The sequence below is a fragment of the Scardinius erythrophthalmus genome, assembly GCF_964197995.2.
Source record: "Scardinius erythrophthalmus genome assembly, chromosome: 17".
NCBI lineage: Eukaryota > Metazoa > Chordata > Actinopteri > Cypriniformes > Leuciscidae > Scardinius > Scardinius erythrophthalmus.
The window spans coordinates 16423532-16445136 of NC_138237.1; the positions used below are offsets into that span (position 1 = coordinate 16423532).

The 21605-nt window shown below is 36.9% G+C and overlaps 1 protein-coding gene across 13 annotated transcripts in view; it reads left to right on the plus strand.

The window, feature by feature from the left end:
- Positions 1 to 21605, plus strand: part of rai14 (retinoic acid induced 14) — a 48437-nt gene that overhangs the window by 3904 nt on the left and 22928 nt on the right. For 8 of the 13 annotated variants that reach the window (XM_081391345.1, XM_081391352.1, XM_081391353.1 and 5 more), the window contains 2 exons: positions 9640 to 9745; positions 15369 to 15499. In XM_081391345.1, coding sequence (XP_081247471.1) covers positions 9640 to 9745; positions 15369 to 15499 — 237 coding nt within the window. The remainder of the gene's footprint in view (positions 1 to 9639; positions 9746 to 15368; positions 15500 to 21605) is intronic. The other 5 variants (XM_081391358.1, XM_081391347.1, XM_081391348.1 and 2 more) reach the window with 1 other exon arrangement.

Below are 21605 nucleotides of genomic sequence, written 5' to 3' on the forward strand. Positions count from 1 at the left end.
AGTTTTTCCCTCTTTTCCACCTCACTTTTAAATTGCTTATGAAAGCCCTGTGGCTGTGTGCATTTTATATCGAATTAACAGCAATTCAGGGGCGGCAATTGCTTGAATGCTGGGTTCATTATTATTCTTATTGAAAACAACAACAAAACAGTACAATGACAAACTCGCTTGTATTAAAAATAACTTTTATTAACAAAACGAAGAAGACTGCTTTATTAACAAAACGAATAAACATGGCATACACCATGTTATGCAAGGAAAAATTAGCATTGGGTTTAAATCCAAAATATTGCCAAATAGGCACTTTTACATTTTGCTTTGTAACCAAATCTTACGCCAGCATCTTGTCAGTGAGCTCTCCTCACTCTCGTCACGTGATAAATGAAATCTGACTCCTGCCGCTGATCTGTGTTGCGACTCTCGTTCGGCTCACGCTGAATTAAGCTGACGTGTTTTTAATTGTAATGTATGCTCTCTAACTGAACTAAATAATTGTATTACTATAAAATCAAAACGACAGTGGGCAAGTGATTTAATCGGTGTGTGACTAAACACTGTAACACCGACTATTGCAGCATGCCTAGTCACAAGACTGTATTGGGTTTTCTCTATGGTTAACATTATGCTGGTTTAACTTCATTGAGTCGATCTTTTTACTAAACATTATGGGTGTCTCACAGTAACGATCAGGTCAAAATGTTAATGTAAAGCTAAACATGTTTAGAAACATAATAGTTGTGTTAATTTATTTTTCTCTACCAAGCCTTTTCCCTTAAGAATGTCAGTTCAAGACAAGACTCCTAGCAGACTGGAATTTATCTCATCTGGAACATAGTCATGTCCACGGCTCTTAATTAGTGTCCTTACCCTTTTCCCCATTAACTACAACCTTCAACATGATGAAACCCTCAGTAAAATCTATCCTGAACTGTCTGAGGAGATAAGAACTCATTTTACTCTTCCCATAAAGTCAACGGAAAAATGTGGATTAATGGCATCATAATGTTGTTAATGGTATTTTGGTTTCACCTTAGGTCAAAGCGTCCATTCTGGGAAGAATCCGATGTGTCCAGTGCCGAGGTTAAAGTGGTTGAGGAGGGAGGCAGGATTGTGATAAGGCTAGCTGTGCTTTTGTGGAATTACCTCATCAGTAAGATATGGCTGCCAGGGATTTAGAAACAGGGTCTCTGCCATGTGAGGGTAAAACACACAACCCTTCATTACATTGTATAACCTCAAATGGCAAAGACAAACGTCTCCTGTGCAATATTTATTTTGTGGGTTGAATGGGAGTCTACACTATTTCACAGGCCCTGTAAAAGTATTCGCAGTGAACACGCATGTAGCATCCCTTCCCCCTCTCTTCTCTGTGTTTAACTGTATTCGCTTGGCCGTAGCAGACTGCCCAGACGCTAATTCCTTTCTATCCTTTGTCATAGACCGACACCTTTCATACACGCAGTCGTTGCTTTCCAACCTTAAAGGGAGTGGATCACAGTCTAGGCTGACCAAGTAACCATCCTGTAGCCTTTCCAAAAGTAGTTTGCCTTATAAATAGCACCTTCTATTGACAGTGCCAGGTGTGTATTAATTTCATACCTTTAGTCATGCCAGCCAAACATTAAAATGACTGCTAAAAACAACATCAGTAAAGATGAGGTCTAGTCAAACAACTGACCCCCATACCATCTCTGTTTTCAGTTCAGATTTCAATGACCAATCAAATGTTTACAGATCTCATCCATTTGGTCCAGGACCAATCAGATAACCTCAGAAAAAGCCTCAGATGACCAATCAGAGTGAATCTGGCAGCAGTGCTGTAAAGCGGATGAGAATGGGCACAGCAGGTATCCGCACTAAGAAGAGGGTTTCTGTATAAGCCCAGACCCAGCTGCCCGGCTCTCAGAGATTAACAAATCTAGCCCCAACACCCCCCCTTCCCTTTAACCTCAGCCCCTTTAGTTCACATCCCTTCTGGTATACATATTACATCCTCCGGCCTAATACATTCATCCCAGACTCCAATTTTCATTTGCCTTGTTTTCCCTGCATTTACTGTAATTGTGGTTTGATTAAGTGCAGTCCTGATAGTATAAGATGGCTCATCTGCATCTCCTCAGTGACTTAAGACATTCTGTGAGCTTCTGTAGACATGAGTTATCTCAGTAACAGTTGTTGTGGTGAAGTAATGACAGGCTTTACAGGTTGAGAAATTAGCTGTCAGGATGAATCAAACATGCCTGGCTCCCTAAGGTGATTCTTATGGGGGGGATTTTTTAATTTTGAGGGGGAGGCGCATTTTATTTTAGACATTTAAAAAAAAAAAAACATTTACCTAAATGTTTGCTCACTTATTTATTGTTTTTACAATGGGGTAATTTTTTTAAGAGTTTACACAACAAAAGGAAGCTTAATTTCAATTTCTACAGTAGCACAAATAAACGCATGAAATAAAGAAGACGCGGCAACGCTGAATCACTCATGCGATTTGTGAAATTGCGTCTCGCATAAAGTTTTAAAATTGATTTTATAATCTGTGTGGATTAATTTACTCATACAACCTACATGTTAGAGTGAATGAATCTTTGCGGGAATTTCACACATTATAAATGCAAGACCTGCGGGAATGATTAAAATTATGCGCAATACCCGCAATCCCGCAACCAAAATTCAAGCCCTGCTACTTACTGTTAGTATTACTGCTTCAGGATCCTTTGTTTGTGTTGATTGCTTACAGCAATGTCATTTATTTCAGATGTTTTTTATTTTTTTTTTGTATATTATCTTAATAAGAATAGAAAGTGGGTGTCACCTGGTGGAGAAAAAAAGTAGTTCTGATATTGTAATGCCATTAATCATTTAAAAACATCAATGCAATAAAACATTTGTGCAATTAATCATGTCCTCTGAACAATAAATTTGTAATGAAGAGTTATCCTACAACGGTATAACCTTCATGTTTTTCATCAGGACAGATTCCAGTGGCATTACTATAGGATGCCAGACTTGGTAGGGAACTAAAGTCAAGAAGACAAAATGAAATTCAAATACAATTATGCTAGAAACGTTTAACATTTTAAAATTTACAAAACACCACCTTCACCATGCAAAATTAATCACTCAAAATTGAAATCCAGTTCACTCAAATACATACATAACTTTGTTTATTATGGTTGGAGCTAAACTCTACTGGAAAATGGATCTCTAGGGCTAGAGTTGCCCTCCCTTAGTCTAGAAGTTAGCGTGCTGGGTTTGAATTCGATATAATGTGAAGTAACTTTTATGTAATATAAATACTTCAGCTGTATGGCAATCCAGACTTTCTAAACTTTTCAGAGTCCTCATGCCCTCTAAACTTTCATTTTCTGCAACATCTTCCAACCCATTGTTTAATCTCTTTTCAGAGGCAAATTATCTAGAGTTCCTCCAAGAGATTTGGCACGGGACCCAATTCAGGTTCAAGGGATTAAAGCACATTCTTTTTGAGCGGATGAGTTTGGTGGAATGTGAAAATGAGTGTTCAAAGTTAGGTACAGAAGGTCTATTTTAAGTCTTGTTCGCAGAGTCTCAAACAAGTCATGTGGTTTCTGTCTTTTTAATCCTCATATCTATTCAGACTAATATAAACTACCCCACATTCTGCAATTGATTAAGCAGTTGCAGATGTAGTTTAATAGAAAAGGTACATTGTTTTTTGGGAAAGGTTCATATGGTTGGCGTTAGAAAGTACTGGAAGTCATAACATTGCAATTATTTCACAGAGCTATAGATACTTGCCCCCCCATAATACTAAGGTCTGCTTTAGATTGCACCTAGACAACATATCTGGTATTTATTTAAAGGTTAGTCCATAGATGGACCCCTTCTATAACAGTTTCTGGCAAAATAGATGCAGTTATTACTGAAATCTCTGGACTTCCATAGTACGTTCACTTCTGAACTTTGTTAAACAAAGGGAGGCATTTGTGCACAGTGTAAAAGTTTCCCACAAAAAGACTCTTTGCTCTTTATGGAAGAGGCACTTGGTTACTTGAGTAGACTATGCATGCTTTTAGTGAGTGGGGGGATGGGGAACGGTCCATAAAACAGATTTTAAAACCATATCTCAATATGTGTGAAAACAAGCTTTAGGGAATAACATTAACAGCTGTTGTTTATCTGCACAGACCATTTGCATGAATCTAAACCAAGGGGTTTCTCTCAGAGATCTCAGCAGTTCTATCTGGATGTCTTTTGTACAGATTTGCACTCAGACCATGCTAATGGTTAAACCCTGAATGGATATCCAGAGCCTTCCGTTTCAACCCCTCAAGCTCTTCCTTATTCACTGGGGTTTTATCAATATGCCACATGGCTGAAAATCTAATAATGAGATTAAGAGGGAGATTATGTCTTTAGTGTACTTTCACCCTCCTGAACTGGTATCGCTGGTGCAGTCTGGCTGACTGGACAAATATTAAAAGCGTCATGTTTCATTCACATCATCTTTCAGATTTTAGAGCAAGCAGCTTTAATGGTCTTTTTGGACTGTATAGGTAGTTTTGAGAAGAAACCTTTTTCCCCCCACCATATGACCTCTGTAGAAAAGGTGCTTTTTGTTGAAATGAAGTCAGTCATTGATTAATATCTCAATATTCTAATAATGTTTTTTATTAATTTTTTTGCAGCAATTGCAGAGCTTACAATATTAGAACTCTGGCCAGATAAGTCAATAATATCATTTTTTATTGTCTCTGTACTTTTAAATGCAATCAATTTTATAATACCTTACAAAATTTGATTGTACAGTTCATATGTAAAATAGATTTTCATTGGAGTCAACAGATTTCATTAAATTATTAGTGCTTTTAATGATTATCTTTTGTTAACATACACTAACATGTATATTAATAATTTACACTACCGTTTAAAAATTTGAGGCAAGTAAAAATCTCACAAGAAATAAATAGCCTGCTTTTTATTCAGCAAGGATGTATTAAATTGATCAAAATTTATATGACATTTATAATTTGATTTCCATTTCAAATAAATGCTGTTCTTTTGAACTTTCTATTCATCAATGAATCCTGAAAAAATGTATCATGGTTTCCACAAAAATATAAGCAGCACAAATGTTTTCAACACTGATAATAAGAACTGTTTGAGCAGCAATTCTGCAAATTAGAATGATTTCTGAAGGATCATGTGACACTAAATTAAAACATTCAAATAGAAAGCAGTTATTTTGAATTGTAATAATATTTCACAATATTACTGTTTGAACTTTACTGTATTTTTGATCAAATAAATGCAGCCTTGGTGAGTATATGAGACTTCTTATCTTAAAACTTGGTACTGACCCCAAATGTTCGAATGGTAGTGTGTTGTGAGTCCTTAGACCTTTTCGGTGTCTGGGTGTAAGCCTGGGATAAGTGCAAACCTGCAACAAAGTGCAACAAACCCCTGCAAATAGGAAAATTGCCATATTTTATGACATTTATTTAGCTAAAGCTAAATCTTTTGGCTTTTTATTAAGTATTTGTGGACATTGAAGCTTTTTTGGATCATGTGATTATCCACAATGTAACAATAATAATAAGTAATAGAGTGATTCTGAGGTTTAAACATTCTCACGCAGGAATGTGCTTTTCCGAGCATTCACCAAACTGCTCTGAGCTTATCATCTCAGGAATCCTAGAAAGAGAAGATGTCCAAATTTTAGCAGTGTAATCAGTCAAACTGAGAACACGCCTAGTGCCAGGCTTGAACAGAGACTAGTTTGATAAGAGGTCATAGTCCAGCCTGTTCTCAAGGTGCTCTGCTGCCGCTTTCGAATTTAAGAAACCATTAGTTTGAAAGACAATGTCTGGTTCACATGGACGTGGTTTGTAGTGTTTAATCCATTTGACTTATGTACAGGCAGTATAGGCTGCAGTTCAAGTTATAGCACATTTAAAAACAACCATTTGACCAAAGTGCTTAACAGTGTCAGGATAGATAAACAAAAAAAACACAGTAAAAAACCCATTTAACACCAGGCCCATTTTCTATTAATATTGTTGCGCTTCTTTTGCATGCAAACCAAAGTATTGTCTCTAAAGTTTGATTTAGCATGAGTGCCCAGTGTGCTGAAAATATTCTGCATGACATGTCAAGTACAATGGTCACAACTTGGCCACACGCCTACATTGTTCTGCCAATGGAAAAGAAAGTAAAATTATCTATATTGTTTATTTTACTCTCGGGAGGTATATCAGTGTATGAGATTATACAATGTGCTATAGAAATATGCTCTATGTCCATTGATTCTCAACATCTAATTAATGAAATTGCCATGTTCTGTCCTACTTAGTTTATGAACAGATAACACAAATTCAACATGAAAACCGTTTGATCTGAACCACTTGTCTTGCCTCTGGTTCTAAATATTGCACGACTTAAGAGGACCTTTATCAGATAAAAGTTTAATGCTTACACTGAACGATGGGTGGAGGTAATGTTTGTGCTATGTGTAACCGTTTTCCACTGGTTATTTAGTCCAACAGGCCCTTTTGAGATAATGTTAAGTGTTTCCTGTTTTTGCAAAGGCCCACCATGACAAAAAGGAGATCTCCAGCCTGTTGCTGGATGTTTAAAGTTTATTTTGGAAGTTTGTGTAGATTTTCACATCTTTTTATAGCTGGAAAACCTTATGTTTGTTCTTTCATTCACAGTGTATTAAAAGCCTATTTATCATATTGGTTCTGGCATCAGACTGGCAGTGATGTTTGTTTTGTGCGGTCCTTTGCAATATTAGTAAAATGCCAGTCATGCAACATCCCTTTTTTTTTTTTTTTTTTTTGATATTTTATTCTGCGTTATATTCTGATACATGCTATGCATTCTGTTCAAGCATTGGATTATTATTTATTTTTAAATTGTGCACTATTCTATTCTTCTCTCTCTCCAGAAGCTATTTTGTTCTCAGATTAAGGATATTAATCCAAAACATACAAATCATGTAGTCTCTCTACAGAATATCTCAGTAAGATTCTTACAGAAATATCATAGCCATATATAGCACACTGGTTGATACCAGTAATATTTAACATTGTCATATGCTTCTTTTAGCTTATTTTTAACTTTATTTCATAAAGCTTTACAACAAAAAGACACACACACACACACACACACACACACACACACACACACACACACACACACACACACACACACACACACACACACACACACACACACACACACACACACACACACACACACACACACACACACACACACACACAACAGTTCGTTCTGGTTCTTGAATCTGATTGGCTGAGAGCCTTTTCCAGCCATGCAATGTTCTACCACTATCACCGCATTTCACTGTTTGTATCACTCCGCTTTCATTTCTCACAGCGAGTATCATGGCAGATGAGCAAACCCACCATCATTTTAGTTGTTGTGTCACGGAATGTAGTTTTCAGGGTTTTTTAGGTTAGAATGTAGTTATTTAGACCTCCAATATGCGACTTGTATATAAAAATAGCGCCTATTTGACAATTTGTTCAGATGTTTTCAGAGATGTGAGCTCCAGGCTGTCAGCTATGAAGGTAAAATAGTAGCAAAACTCGAGAGCACGTAGATGTGAATTTGAGAACTTGTACAATAAATATTCGTACTTGTTGTACATGAACATTTATACTCACAGCTCCAATTTGAAAACCTGTAAAATAAAAATCTGAAGTTGAATGTTGAAATTTGCACTCGCATACAATAGTCACACACCTGTATTCTGAATCTGAAGCTGCAGACAAGTAGACACAAATGTGTAAAATGTCATTCACAGAAATACAACGACAGACACAAACTTGTAATATATATTTTGCGTTTAATCTTACGTTCACATTCGCAGTACTACCTCAAATAGGCACTTGCAACTTCTCAAATCTGTCACTGCAATTTCAAATTTCCCGCCTTGACTTTTGCTATTCTTTTCGCGATATATCAGGTGAAAAACTAACTTGTGCACTTGAAACTCAGAGGCGGCGAGAGAGAAAGGGGGGCGGGAGCGGGGGGTTCAAAGGAGCCGTTTTATTGGTTGGCAGCTAGCCAATGAAATGGGACTTCGATGATTTACTTGCGGCAACGCAAGTAAACCACGTTTACAAGACGTTATTAATAAATCAGGTTATGTCCCGGTAGTGAGGTCAAAACATAGCATTTGTGCATCTGACTCCCAGTATTCCATTCATGATGGCTGTTGTGATGTTAAATAAAGCATTAAAAACCAATGAGTATTTCTGTCAGAGGGAAACTTACAGACATATAGTATCCTCTCATGCCGTTACAGATGCAGCATTTTGACTGTACTCCTGCACAAGATGAGATTTTATAATTTGTTGGGTCAAGAAATGGCTCGGTCTGTCTGGATGCGCTTAAATGCACAGTAAGGACGCTTTACAGTCATATAGCATATGTGCACTCCAATAAGCCCAAAGAAAGCAGGTTAATGTGTTTACATTCCAGGAGGAATTGGGGTAAGGGGCAAAAATCTATCAGTTTATGCTTAAGCCGTTTATGACTTTACTTCATTTACATGTGAAAGTGAAAGCAAAAACTAGCTGAGCTTTTGGCATCTGATGCTGCATTAACAGTGCATTCTCTCAGAGACAAGAGATGAATCTAACTCAACATAAAATAACGGTAGCCTATATCAGCCATCTTAATTTACTGGCTAAATATTTATTTTCTGGACCATATGAGAATAATCAATATTTCTTGTTAAACAAGTTGGTGTTTGAAGCCACTTTTGATTTTCACAGATGACTTATTTGTGCTGTGTTCGGACCTAAAGACTGTTATTAGGCCTATATGATTTTGTGATATTATTATTATTATTAATAATACTTTGTAATTGTATTGTTATTAGTGTCATTAAATGTTTGTTAATGTGCTATGGAAAAAACAAAACAAAATGCTGACGAACACCGATGCCATTTCCATTTTGGCTTAAACAACAACTGTATAAGAATGATGGGTCTCTTTTATAACAACCTCTCTTGACATTTTGTAAATAGAATAGATCACCTTGCAATTCAATTTTGATGTGGGATGTAGTTTTGTAGTCCATTTTTAAACATTTTCATTGAGGAGTGCTCAATCATCATACGTGTGTGTTGGTGTCACAAGTGTGGTGATGTCATTATGAAATTAGGGAAGGCAAATTAATTGTAGGTCCTAATATTGATTTAATAATAATACTAGCCTTATAATAATAATAATAATAATAATAATAATTTAATACATTAATGAGCCAATTATCATCTTGATATCTTCAAAGACATCAGCCATCGGTGATATGCCTGACTATTGTCTACACACTATACTCCATTTACATACTTCATATACTCAGAGGTCGACCATGATCGAGAGCCTCCTCTGTGCCATCATCCTTTCTGGGCCAAAACCAACATGTAGGGTTTTTTAATCAGTGCAAAAATGATTAACTACAGAGAAGTGTTCCAGGATTTTTTTTTTTTTTTTTTTAAGCAAAATTAAACAATAAATAATTAAACACACATTCTCAGGATGAGCCAATGCAATTAGGTTCAGGCATTTTACAGCATAGTTTCAGCATTTTACAGCACTGACTGTGTGCTTTGTCTTTCTCCTAAGGTTCATGCCTGTATTGGAAGCGTGTGTGATTACACGAGATGAATCTGTATTGAGCCGTAGAGACTGGAGCCCACTCCAGTACTTCCAGCAGTACATTGATGACAAGGTCATTCAGAATATATCAGTGTAAAATTGTTCCCGATTCAGAACATTGAAGTCAAGTTGTCCGCTAGAGTGGGCATGATATAAAAATAATATATATTTTTTTAAAGTTATTTTATTATTATTACTGTATTCTTTGCAATGTGTTTGTTACCACCCCAACACAGTTGTTTGGGGTCAGTATTTCTATTTTTTTAAAGAAATTTTATTCAGCAAGGAAGGGTGCTTTAAATTGATCATATGTGACAAAGACTTTTACATTCTGACAAAAGAATATCTATTTCAAATAAATGCTGTTCTTGTGAAGTTTCTATTTGTCAAAGATTCCTGAAAAAAAAATTTTTCCGCAAAAATTCTACGAAGGATCAATGTGACACTGAAGGCTGGAGTAACAGTTCAAATTGCTCACTGTTCGGTTTGTATCATGGTTTTAGGGTCATGGGTTTTCGATACGGTTCGGTATGTGCTATGTTAAGGGAAAAAATAACTACTGTTACAATACAGCAAAGATACGAAGAAAATATTTTTTTTCAGGTAGGTCTTACTATAGTTTTCAGGTACAGAAATTGATCGAGGAATCAAATAACACTGCATGAAAAGATTAATTCTTATTCAAGTTACAAACATTACTCAGTCAGGAGCGGTGAGGGATTTTTTTGTTTTTAATTAGGGATGCACTGATACCATTTTTTCAGAACCGATCCGATACCAAAAATTCTGAGTATGACCGATATTGAACTGATAATCACTCTTTTGTGTGTTAAACACAATCTACTTAATACAGACAACTTCATTATAAAGAAAAACAACAAATAAAAAAATATGATCATAATCTGACTATTATAACTGAATATTAAAATTCTATTATAAATTAGATTAGTTGATAATTCAGCTGTAAAATTTAGTCTAGAAAAATCACGAGTGCACAATAATTGTATAAAATCTGAACATTTAGTGAAAAAAACATTATTTAGTGGGGAACAAATAAGAGACGATAAGTGTAGCACTAAATCTGGTAAAAAGTTACACATTGCTCTTTGTATTGTTGAGAAATACATTCATGAAAAACAAGATAACAAAAATCAAAAAGATCAATTATTTTATATATATTTCCTGACTGACCGGAAAGTCTCTATGTTGGTTCTGACAAATATAAATGCTTGTGCTTCGTAATGTGTTAAGCCTACTATAAAATTAAGACATTTTTTAAATGTATAGCACAGCTGTTTAATGAGGCAGGTTTAATGATAGATGGGACAGAACAAGAAAGGCAGAATGATGCACTTGAAGCAACATGGAGTCACAGCGCGCAACGCTTCGAGTCCGCATTGAAAAGTTCAAAGCACAAAGGAAAGACATATCGATGCATAGTGTATTATAAAGTATCTATCTATGCAATAGTTTATTGAGCCTTTTCTTTTAACAGTTTTACATTTCAGTTACTGTGCACGTGAAGAACAGTGCTCTCCTGTGTTGTGATCTAACAGACACCCGGTAGAAAGTAACATGATTAAGGTACAGCAATATACAGTCCAGCAAGATAAAGTCATTTTATGCGAAACCATAGACCTTTATCTACAGATCAAGTATAATAATAGTAACATTGAATCACCTTGGAGAGAGTTTCATCGTGTTGACTGTCATAACCGAACGCGCTGTTTGATGCTGAATGAAGAATGATTGACAGCCGCAGCGGAGGGAAGAGATTACGTGAACTTGAATTTAATGACTGAAATATAAATTTCTATCTCACATTATACTTAGAATGGCTTCTGAACACTTATAATATAGTGCATGAAAACCTTATGGTGCTTTATAATGCTTTTGTGGGGCTTAACAATAGCACAGAATTGTATACGCACAATATCGGATTTGGATCGGCCTCGTCTGACCGATACCTGATCCGGCCAAGAATGGCAGTATCGGAGCCGAGACCGATACTGAGTATCGGATCGTCGCATCCCTATTTTTAATGTTGATCAAACAACAAAAGACACAGACAGCAGCAGGAATATTAGGCTGGGAATATACCAGGATATAATCCATATCAGGAGTAGGCAGGCAGGTTGACATAATTTTTGTGTAAATTTGTCTGTTTAAGCGCAAGAAGACTTGAAAGCAAACTCAGTGTTCTCTCGCTGTCTGAGAAGACTTTCCTTGTGCGTGTTTCAGATGAATGCGCACAGGCTTAAAACCACACGCAGATTATAAACTTTTATAACAATGCAACACTGGCCAGATCAGGACACAGTGACCCTTTCGTCAACTGTCCCGAGCGTCCCAGGCCATTGGGCAGTCCTTATTGTCAGGCCCTGCCCAGCGCTTTCATTATTGTTTTGAGCCTGTCAGAATTCTCACTGAGTGCCTGTTTAAACTGCGCTTGCCGCTATCAACACCTGGGTGACGACGGCGTAAATGACTGGTCATATCAGAACATGCGGCACTCCCATCGAACAAAGTTTACACATCGTTTTGTCCAACACATGAGGAACAATGATGTCAGCAACAGAATTACTCACGTGAAACGCATTCGAAACGCATTTCATCGCTAGAAACATGCATTAGCGTTACTCTGTCTGTTTTACGCATTGTTTTTTCTTTTCTTCTACAAACCATATAGATGCAACATCAGATTTTAGATTAACCACGGTGCAAGTGTGTGCCGAACTGTGGGAGGAGAACGGTACGGTTCGGTTAATGTTTTTTATTTTTTGTTTGTTTATAACCAAGAATACTCCCCTAGTGTATATACATAACTTTTTTGTTGTTAATTCAGTTTGCAAAATGTCATGTGGTTCGACTCCCCAAAAACTTTGACACTGATTTGTTTTATCTTGTAAAATTGAAACTTCTTGAAAATTATTAATATAATTAATTAATATAATTTCAAAACCATTTGAGACCAATATGATTTGATTGTTTATTTCTTGTTTGTTATTCAACTTTTTTCTGTTCACTTTCTTTTCAACTGCAGTTTCTGGTCTGGTTTTTCTGTAATTGTTCTTACTAAATAGAAAATAGAAAGAACATGTACCTCAGAGTAAAATTATCCTGATTTTTCTCCAGCATCAGAGGGAATATTAAAGACCCATTTTTTATGTAATATCAGTCAATGTGTTCTGGAGTACCTCTTTGTTAATGATGTTTGAGCACCCTGGGAAGGCCAGGAGGCTAATTCTTTACAAATGTCTATTTCTTTTACAAAAGATGTTCATTTGTTTCATGGGTTGACTTTAAATAGCATCAGCTGATTGCAGATAGTAGGCCAAAGTCAAACAGCTCCCAAAATAGTGATGCGTTTACTGTGGCTCGTGTAATATTACACTGCATTTTAAAAATAGTGACAGACTTAAGTAGTGGCCTCTGTGTTTCCCCGGCTGACCTCTGCGGTCTGCTTTCAGCTCACTGCCTAGATTACATTTAGAGCAATTGAATTTTGGTTTGTTCAGAACTCAACCTTTTAGTATCTGTGGACTTCTAAGATTGATTTATTTTCTTGCATTGATAATTTCAAAGGGGTCTTCAAACAATTGCTCTGTTTTGCAATATTCAGCAATTGGGCATTGTTTCACTGTTATGCACAGCTGCAAAGACACATTTTAACTAGATTTGTCTGCATTTGAATCTGTTGTGAATAAGCCCTTGTTAGGAAATCATTTCCTGTGGTTTCTGAGAGGTTTCAGAAGAACTGGAGGGAAATAATGTGATTCATGCCACAGACGGTTCATTTTTCCTTGAGATGCCTCTAAATTGCAGGTGAAATTCAAGTGACTTCATCCATTGTTTCATATGATTGCTTTACTTTTGCCTCGACTGATTTTGATGGAAATTATACCTTTGTATAGATCTGCAATTGTCAGCATATATAATAGGGAGAGAAAAAAAAGAACAATTAGCACAACAATTCCACAATGCAATGATATATAGAGTAAATGTCTGGAGCAGCCCGTGCAAATGATTTCCAATGCATTTTTCTTGTTAGATTTTATGCATTGCCAGCCCTCATTTGAATCAGATCTTCATTCAGGCACAAATACTGATCCTGTAGCTTGTGGTATCATTGCATCATTCATTTTTTCATGTTCGCAGCAGGCGTTTCTTTTAGTCCTTTTAGTTATTTTAGTTTCTTTTTCTTTTACTCCCCTTTTAGTCATATAGAGCAGCTTCTGTGATTGATCCAAACCCTCTTTTGACTTTCTCCACTCAACCTCTCTTTGAGTGTGTAAAAGCTCTCTCAACATGCTCTCTCATTTGTCCAAAGGCTAGTAACTCATGTTCTTTGAGTTTGAATTATAAGTATACATTTTTCAAAGGTCATGGGTGAAGACAAATGGGGAAAGCTGATTGATTGCCAGTATGGTATTCTAAGGAGAGAGAAAAATATGTTGTTAGCTGATATTAATCCTGAACTTGGAATATTTGCTCTTATAAAAAATTCACAGTTACAAGACCAAATTTGCTTAATCTATTAAAGTGAAAAAAAAACAGTGGTGTTTTAACAGCTCCCATAAATCTTATTTGTGGTGTAAAGATATGGCTTTGTGAGAACGCTTACAAAGATGCACATTTTTGTTTTTTATTATTGTAAGTCCCTTGTTACTGTCATAGTTCAAGTCGTTATCATATAGGCTACATACAGTGGAGCCCAAAAGTCTGAGGCCACCAGAAAAATGTTTGTCTTTAAAATGTCATCACACTTAATTTTGTTTTTTTTTCTCATTACAAATTATCAGGGCTGGGCTGACAATATTGATTTCTCAGTTTGAATGGATCTTTTAGAAGAACCGATACCATTTCTTAAGTCCCAAAAATGATATTTTAGTCTGTGCTGTTTTGTGATCAACAATTTAGTAACTATAGAAACGAGAACTGAACTGAGTTGAAAGGAAACATAGGAACATGAACAAAAAAGCAATGAAACATAACATAACCCTGTATCGTTTACATTTGCAAAACATTTTTTTCCTTATGAAAAATGTACATGTACTGTAACTGATATATATATCCAAATGAATTGATATTGGAATTGAATCCAATCGATCAAGAACGAGTGAATCCGAATCAATGCCCAGCAATCAAACATGTCTCAATAATAATTTTTGTCTCCCTTTAATAGCAGACCTTGAGCTCAAGTTTGTTATTAAATTTGATTTAGTGGCCTAGAAATAGTGAAAATAGTGTTCAAAATCCTTATATAGATAATATGATACGTATAATAATAATAACTGTTTAGTTTCGTTTTCATGTACTTTTAGTTTGTTTCTCTTCAGTTCCCCTTTCTTCTATTTTCCAGCCACAGTTTGTGACCAAGGACATTCGCTAACAATCACACTCGTTTGTATTCTGTTCATCATTAACCTCTGTGTTTAAGTTCCTTTTAAGTTCTCATTCATTGTTCGGTTTTGTTAGTGTATGCGTGTTACACACGCTGGTAAGTTGCTTTTGCTATCTTAGAGTTTCCTATTTGCTTTGTTTAACAAATTGAACTTTGATTTATATCTACCTTCGTCATCCTTTGGACCTAATACATTACACACCTATTCTCAAAAGATTCAATAGTCTTTGTCAAGCTGATCTTGCATTGCTTTATCTGTGAGCTGTTTTTAAATGTTTTCAAATTTCTTTAGGCCCATGAATGGAACAAGAACGATGAGCGTCTCCTCAGTGCAGTGGAGCATGGAGAGGCAGATAAAGTCACCACCCTCCTGTCGAAGAAAGGAGCCTGTCCCACCAAGCTTGACAGTGAGGGCAAGTCTGCGTGAGTACTGGACACTGAGAGTTGCTCTCATTCCTGTTTGATTTAGACATTGACTGCTCTAATTGTGACTTCAGAAGTGTTTCTATAGAATTTCTAGACTGTTTTCTGCAATCCACTTGAGATGTGCATATAAAATAGTTTGCATGAGGGTGTTTATATGCTATCTGAGGGAGAGATTTGAGTTTTTTGGGGTTTTTTTTTTTGCATCCATTCTAACCCCCACTCAAACAAATTTAGTCCATCATTCATCCCATCAGCATTTTGTTTCATAGCATTTACATCCGTCTTCATTTTCCCGTATTTACCATAGGCACACAGATCTTCAGATGTGAATGCTTGATTTGTTTATACTAGTCATCCAGTTTTAAAATGATGTGTGAGGCACATTTGAACCTACAATGACTGTAAAACCTCCTGTATAAAACTACTGTCAGAGCTCAGCTTTTCTGACTTTTCCATTTAGCAAATTTGTGTTGTTATTATGCTTTAGAAGTTATATAAAGAACACTTAAATATATGTTATACTAGTTCAAAGAAGTTTGAATGCTTTGTTTCGTTTTCTTGGCAGAGATATTGTAAATAAATTTTTTTTTAATTGGAGCCTGAATCTGAATGATTACATGCTTGTGTCTACATTTTCAGGGGAAAATATACATGTTTTGAAATGATGTGGACAGATTTGTTGTGTTTGTAGGAATAACAGGAAGTTTAAATCCACCATAAAGGATTTAAAAATCTTAACAAAATATTTTAACTACAGTCATGGCCAAAAGTTTTGCCAGTGAAATAATTTTGGTGTTTAGCAAAGTTTGTTGTTTCAGTTGTTCTGGTGTTGAGTCACATTGTCTCTAGATTATTTGTATTTGGCCCTGGCACAAAATGACCAGCTAACCTTATTTCACTAATTATATCATCAGCACATGGCAAGGTGTGAACAAGTAGTCATTACTCATTATTCTATCATTCTTATTGGATTATAAGAGCAGACTGATTGCTATAAAATGAGGGAAGAAGTGCTTCCAATGATTGTGTTCTTTCTTGTGTTAGCAATGGTTAACTCTAAAGGAAAGTAGGGATGTTAACGATTAATCGACTGTCGACTAATTGTCGATAATACATTTAATTGATAAAACTTTTCGATCGTCAATTAAGCAGGTTAATGCGCGTGCGTGCTGCTCAACTGCGAAACATGTAAAGCGAGCACGCCAGAGTTATGTTTGGGACCATTTTACACCTTCATCATGACTGTAAGTTTGCGTGTGCATTCGCAGCCTTTTGTTTTGTGCAAATTGTAAGTTGTAATATTGTGTTTATTTTGTGTAGGCCTATCTATTTCTGATTTATCTCATATAGGATGCATTTGGTTAAGAATTAATACTGTAGTAAAGTGAACGGTGATCAGCTTCAGCTTCAGCACGCGCAGCTCAAACTGCAATGCACGACTAATAATGACTATGATTGGAACTGTTATATTACATAACATTATAAAGAAAACAGTATTGTAATAAAACATTGTGAATTATTTGGGTTTAGTTGTCGTGTTTCATCGTGTTGTTCCAGGAAGAGCGTTCCAACACATTCTGACAAGCACGCATCTGAGGCGGCGTTGGTGACACATTGTATTAATCATTATATTTGATTATTAAAGGACAAGTTCAGTATTTTACACTTAAAGCCCTGTTTACAGATCGTTTCTGATGAAATAGAATAGTTAAGATTAAATTTTGGACACATGCTGCTGTCCCGAGAATTTTAGGTTTCTTTCGCTTTCCCCAAAACCTCTAGAATGGGTGTATAGGTGCACTGGGACAATTCTTCCTAAAACGCATTAAACTTTCGTTTACAAAGACGTGAAACTCACCGAGTGGTCAGGGTTGTTCACTGATATGCTCACACAAAAATCGCTGCAAAAGTTGCAGCGGCGGAGTAATACCATTCCTCACATCACATCCAATACAAGTCAATGGAGTTGGACAAAAACTACGATAAAACCTGTTGGAAAGCATCTTTTGCAGCGATTTTTGTGTGAGCATATCAGTGAACAACCCTGACCACTCGGTGAGTTTCACGTCTTTGTAAACGAAAGTTGAATGCGTTTTAGGAAGGACTGTTCCAGTGCACCTATACACCCATTCTAGAGGTTTTGGGGAAAGCGAAAGAAACCGAAAATTCTCGGGACAGCTAGCCTAGAAATCTAGACGCACCCTAGCGGCAGCAAAATGTATTTTGCAGCCAGGGTAGTCCAGTAACTCTCAATAAACCTTCTCGCTGCAAAAACCCAGATTGGGTCAGGCCAATCACGTTGTGTATAGAGTAGGCGGGGGCGGGCTTAACATACACGACAGAGTTGCGACCGTTACCTGGCTGCTGCTACTTGAAAACAAAGAATGGCGGCTGCTGATGGAGAACAACGGTCTTTCGAATCGGCTTTGGCCGCGACTCTGGAGGACTTGGAGTTAAGTTTTTCTTTGAGAAAAGAGCAAAGAACGGCACTTAAGTCATTCTTAAAAAAAGGAAGATGTGTTCGTCGTTTTGCCGGCCAGATATGGCAAAAGTTGAATCTATCAACTAAGCTCCGCTGTTGGGAAAACGCTCTGGTTGGTTGAAGCGCTGTCCTATTGCGTGCAGAGGGAATTTGAAAGACAGCCGTTTATCCCGCCCCTCGGATTGAGCCGTGACTATGGTGAGTTTCCAGACCTAACATCTTGATGTAGGTCTGGCTTGCCAGGCTACGGGACAGCAGCATTTGTCCAAAATTTACTCTTAACCGTTCTATTTCATCAGAAACGATCTGTAAACAGGGCTTTAAGTGTAAAATACCGAACTTGTCCTTTAAATAAGTTGTTTAATTAAATGATCAATCACATAGAAACATTTTACAATCCTACTTGCCCTTTATTTAGATTAAAACCATTCTCATTCATTTGGTGAAGAACATGGTATTTTGAGCAGCGTTTGCACTCACGCTGTTGACCATATGCATATGCACTGCAGCAGACGCATATTGCAGTATTATGGCTAACGATTAATCGATTAATTGGTCGTTAATTTAAATGACGATCATGGCAATTTGTGACAATTGACATCCCTAAAGGAAAGTAAATGTAAGAAAGACGTGCAGATTCGTCACTTTGCATCAAAATGGCCTCAAATGCAAGGAAATTGCTGCAAAGAATATTGTGCCTGAAAGGACCATTTACAGAATCATCAAGAACTTCAAGAAGAGAGGTTCAACTGCAGTGAAGAAGGCTTCAGGACGTCCCAGAGTGTCCAGCAAATGCCAAGACTGTCTCCTCCTGAGGAGTGCAGAGCTTGCTCAGTATTGGCAACAGGTGAGTGTGAGTCTGAGTGCATCTGCACGCACAGTTAGGCGAAGACTTTTGAACAACCAGCTGCTGTCAAGAAGGGCAACCAAAGTGGACGCTTCTCCCCAAGAAAAAATTCTGAAAAAAGACTGAAATTCTGCAGGAAGTACATGGATTGGACAGCAGAAGACTGGTGCAAAGTTGTTAGACTGTTAGATTAGACTGTTTGGGATATCTGGAAAATTGATTGTCCAGAGAAAAAAAGGGTGAATGAGTCCTGTGTCATTCCAACAGTAAAGCATCCTGAGACCATCCATGTGTGGGATTGCTATTCATCCAAGGGAGTGAGCTCTCTCACAATTCTTCCCCAAAACGTCCTGCAAGAACAACTTCTCCCAATGATCCTGGAACAATTTAGTGATAAAGCTCCATGTCACACGGCAAGAGTGATAATGAAGTGGCTTGGAGATCATCGAGGCCCTGATACTCAAAGTGAGGTTCTTTTTCATTCTTCGCTCAGGGGTAAAAAGAACTTCGACATGTGTGCAGCGATATACTGCAAGCAAACATCTTATGCCGCCCACACTGCTAAGAGCAGCTTTTGGATGAATATATAAACATGTGCTGTGCGCTTTCCTCTCAGTAACAAAATAAACACAACAAAATTGATAAAACCGCAAGCCCATTTTTAACAAAGCATAAGGACAGCATCTGATCATAGTAACATGGATATGTTTGCACGAGCTCTGCAATTCAGCACTCTAGTAAAGTCATGTCACATTTATTTATAAAACACTTTATTCAATAGATTGCTTAAAATCAAGCAGCTTTACAATATTAAACTTAAAAAACAGTGTCAGTGTCTCATTTCATGAGCAGTACAACTTCATTTTCTACTATAAAGAAGCTCCTCCATTGTGTTCATGTTTTCACTCGTGGACGTCTGACCTCGACAGACTGAACAGGAGAAATGAACCGGAAAAGATTTCCACGTGAAAGAAGACAGAGTCTCCGCACCCATTACATAATCGCCACGGATCAATGGTAGTACAAAGGTGTTGACTAGCCGTAGCAAACTTTTCTGGAAAGTTCGCTTTGGCAAGCAGGTTCGAACTCCCAAAATGAACTCCAAACAAAGTTCGTTTTGGCCTGATTTTGTTCGAGATGACGTCACATCAGTTCGTTCTTCGATTACGCTTGAAGTATATCGGGACCTTTACATTCAAATTGTGGATCCATGGCCAGGTGGATCTTAATCCCACAGAAAACCTGTGGACTAGCAGAAGCTAACAAATTGGGATCAACTCCAAGCACTAATTAAGGCACCATCAGTCAGGATTTGTCTCAAAAGCTGATATCCAGCATGCCAGAGCAAATTGCTGAGGTTATGAAGAAGGATCAATTCTGCAATGCAACTCTTTGCATATATTGAATGTTTTTGCCAATAAAAGCCTTTTTGTTTGGCCATGACTGCAGGTTTGCTAGGTGGTAGTCTTAGATTTCCTAGACTGTAATACTTTCTAACAGAATGTGTCATGAAAGGCATGAGAAGAATACTCTCTCTCATGTTAGATGCAGGTAAATGTAATTATAACATATACGCAACCTTGAAAAACATCAGCTATAAAGAAAGTATAGCAACATTCCTTTGAGCAGCACAGCAGAGACAGACAAGTGATGAATGATGAGATGGATGAATGAGCTCCAGTGAATGCAGAGAGATGAGCTTACACTCTTCACTCTGCAATTAATGAACTCAGACATTGCCGACCTGAATGAGTCTCTAGTGTCCTGCGTTAGGGCGGCTTGAGCCGAAGTGCTCTCATAGGCTCACAATAAATCCTTATCTTATTTGAGAAGTTCATTGTGTTCGAGTGCTTGCGCTCCAGAGGGTTCATGGGCCAGAGAGGCACATGTAGAGCACAAATCCTCACTGTATCTCCAAACCGTCACAGTTGCCATGGAGATATAATTTCCTTATAATGAAGGAGTCAGACATGAGTCCAGTGCGATTTGGTAATCATGCTCGGTAACACTTTACGTGAAGGGGTGTGCATAAGACTGACATGACAGCTTCATAATCATGACATGACACGTCATTAATATGAAGGAGGTATTATGCATGTTAATGACAATTGTCATTAAGTGTCCTTCGCTCAATTATGTGATTTTTAATGCAAAGATGACATTGTTTGAGATGTCTTTGTTATGACAACTTGACATAAACCAATACATCATAATTTGTCATAAATGTGTCATAAACATGACATAGCAGATTAATCATTAAACTTAAGAAACTACTTAGCTTTATGGGTTAACATTACATTAAACTGTCATGTGGTTGATTTTGACATTGGATGTCATGAGGCCATTATAACTGAGTCGTGAATATATTCCTGACCACTTTTTTCCCAGTATTCCACAATTAGTTATAAAATAATTTACAGAATAATAATACAGAGTATTAACACTTAATGACATTTTAATGACAAATTCAATTTATACCACTGGGGAAAAAAAGTGGTCAGAAATACAATGTAATGTTAACCCATATAGCTAAGTAGTTTCTTAAGTTTGATTAATCTGCTATGTCATGTTTATGACATTTATGACAGGTTATGTTGTCTTGGTAATGTCAAGTTGTCATGACAAACAAAGACACTGACAGGTTATGATGTATTGGTTTATGTCAAGTTGTCATAAAGACATCTCAAACAATATATGATTATGAAGCTGTCATGTCAGTCTTATGCACAGCCCTTCAAATAAAGTGTTACCCCATCATGTTCTGGTGATCATGT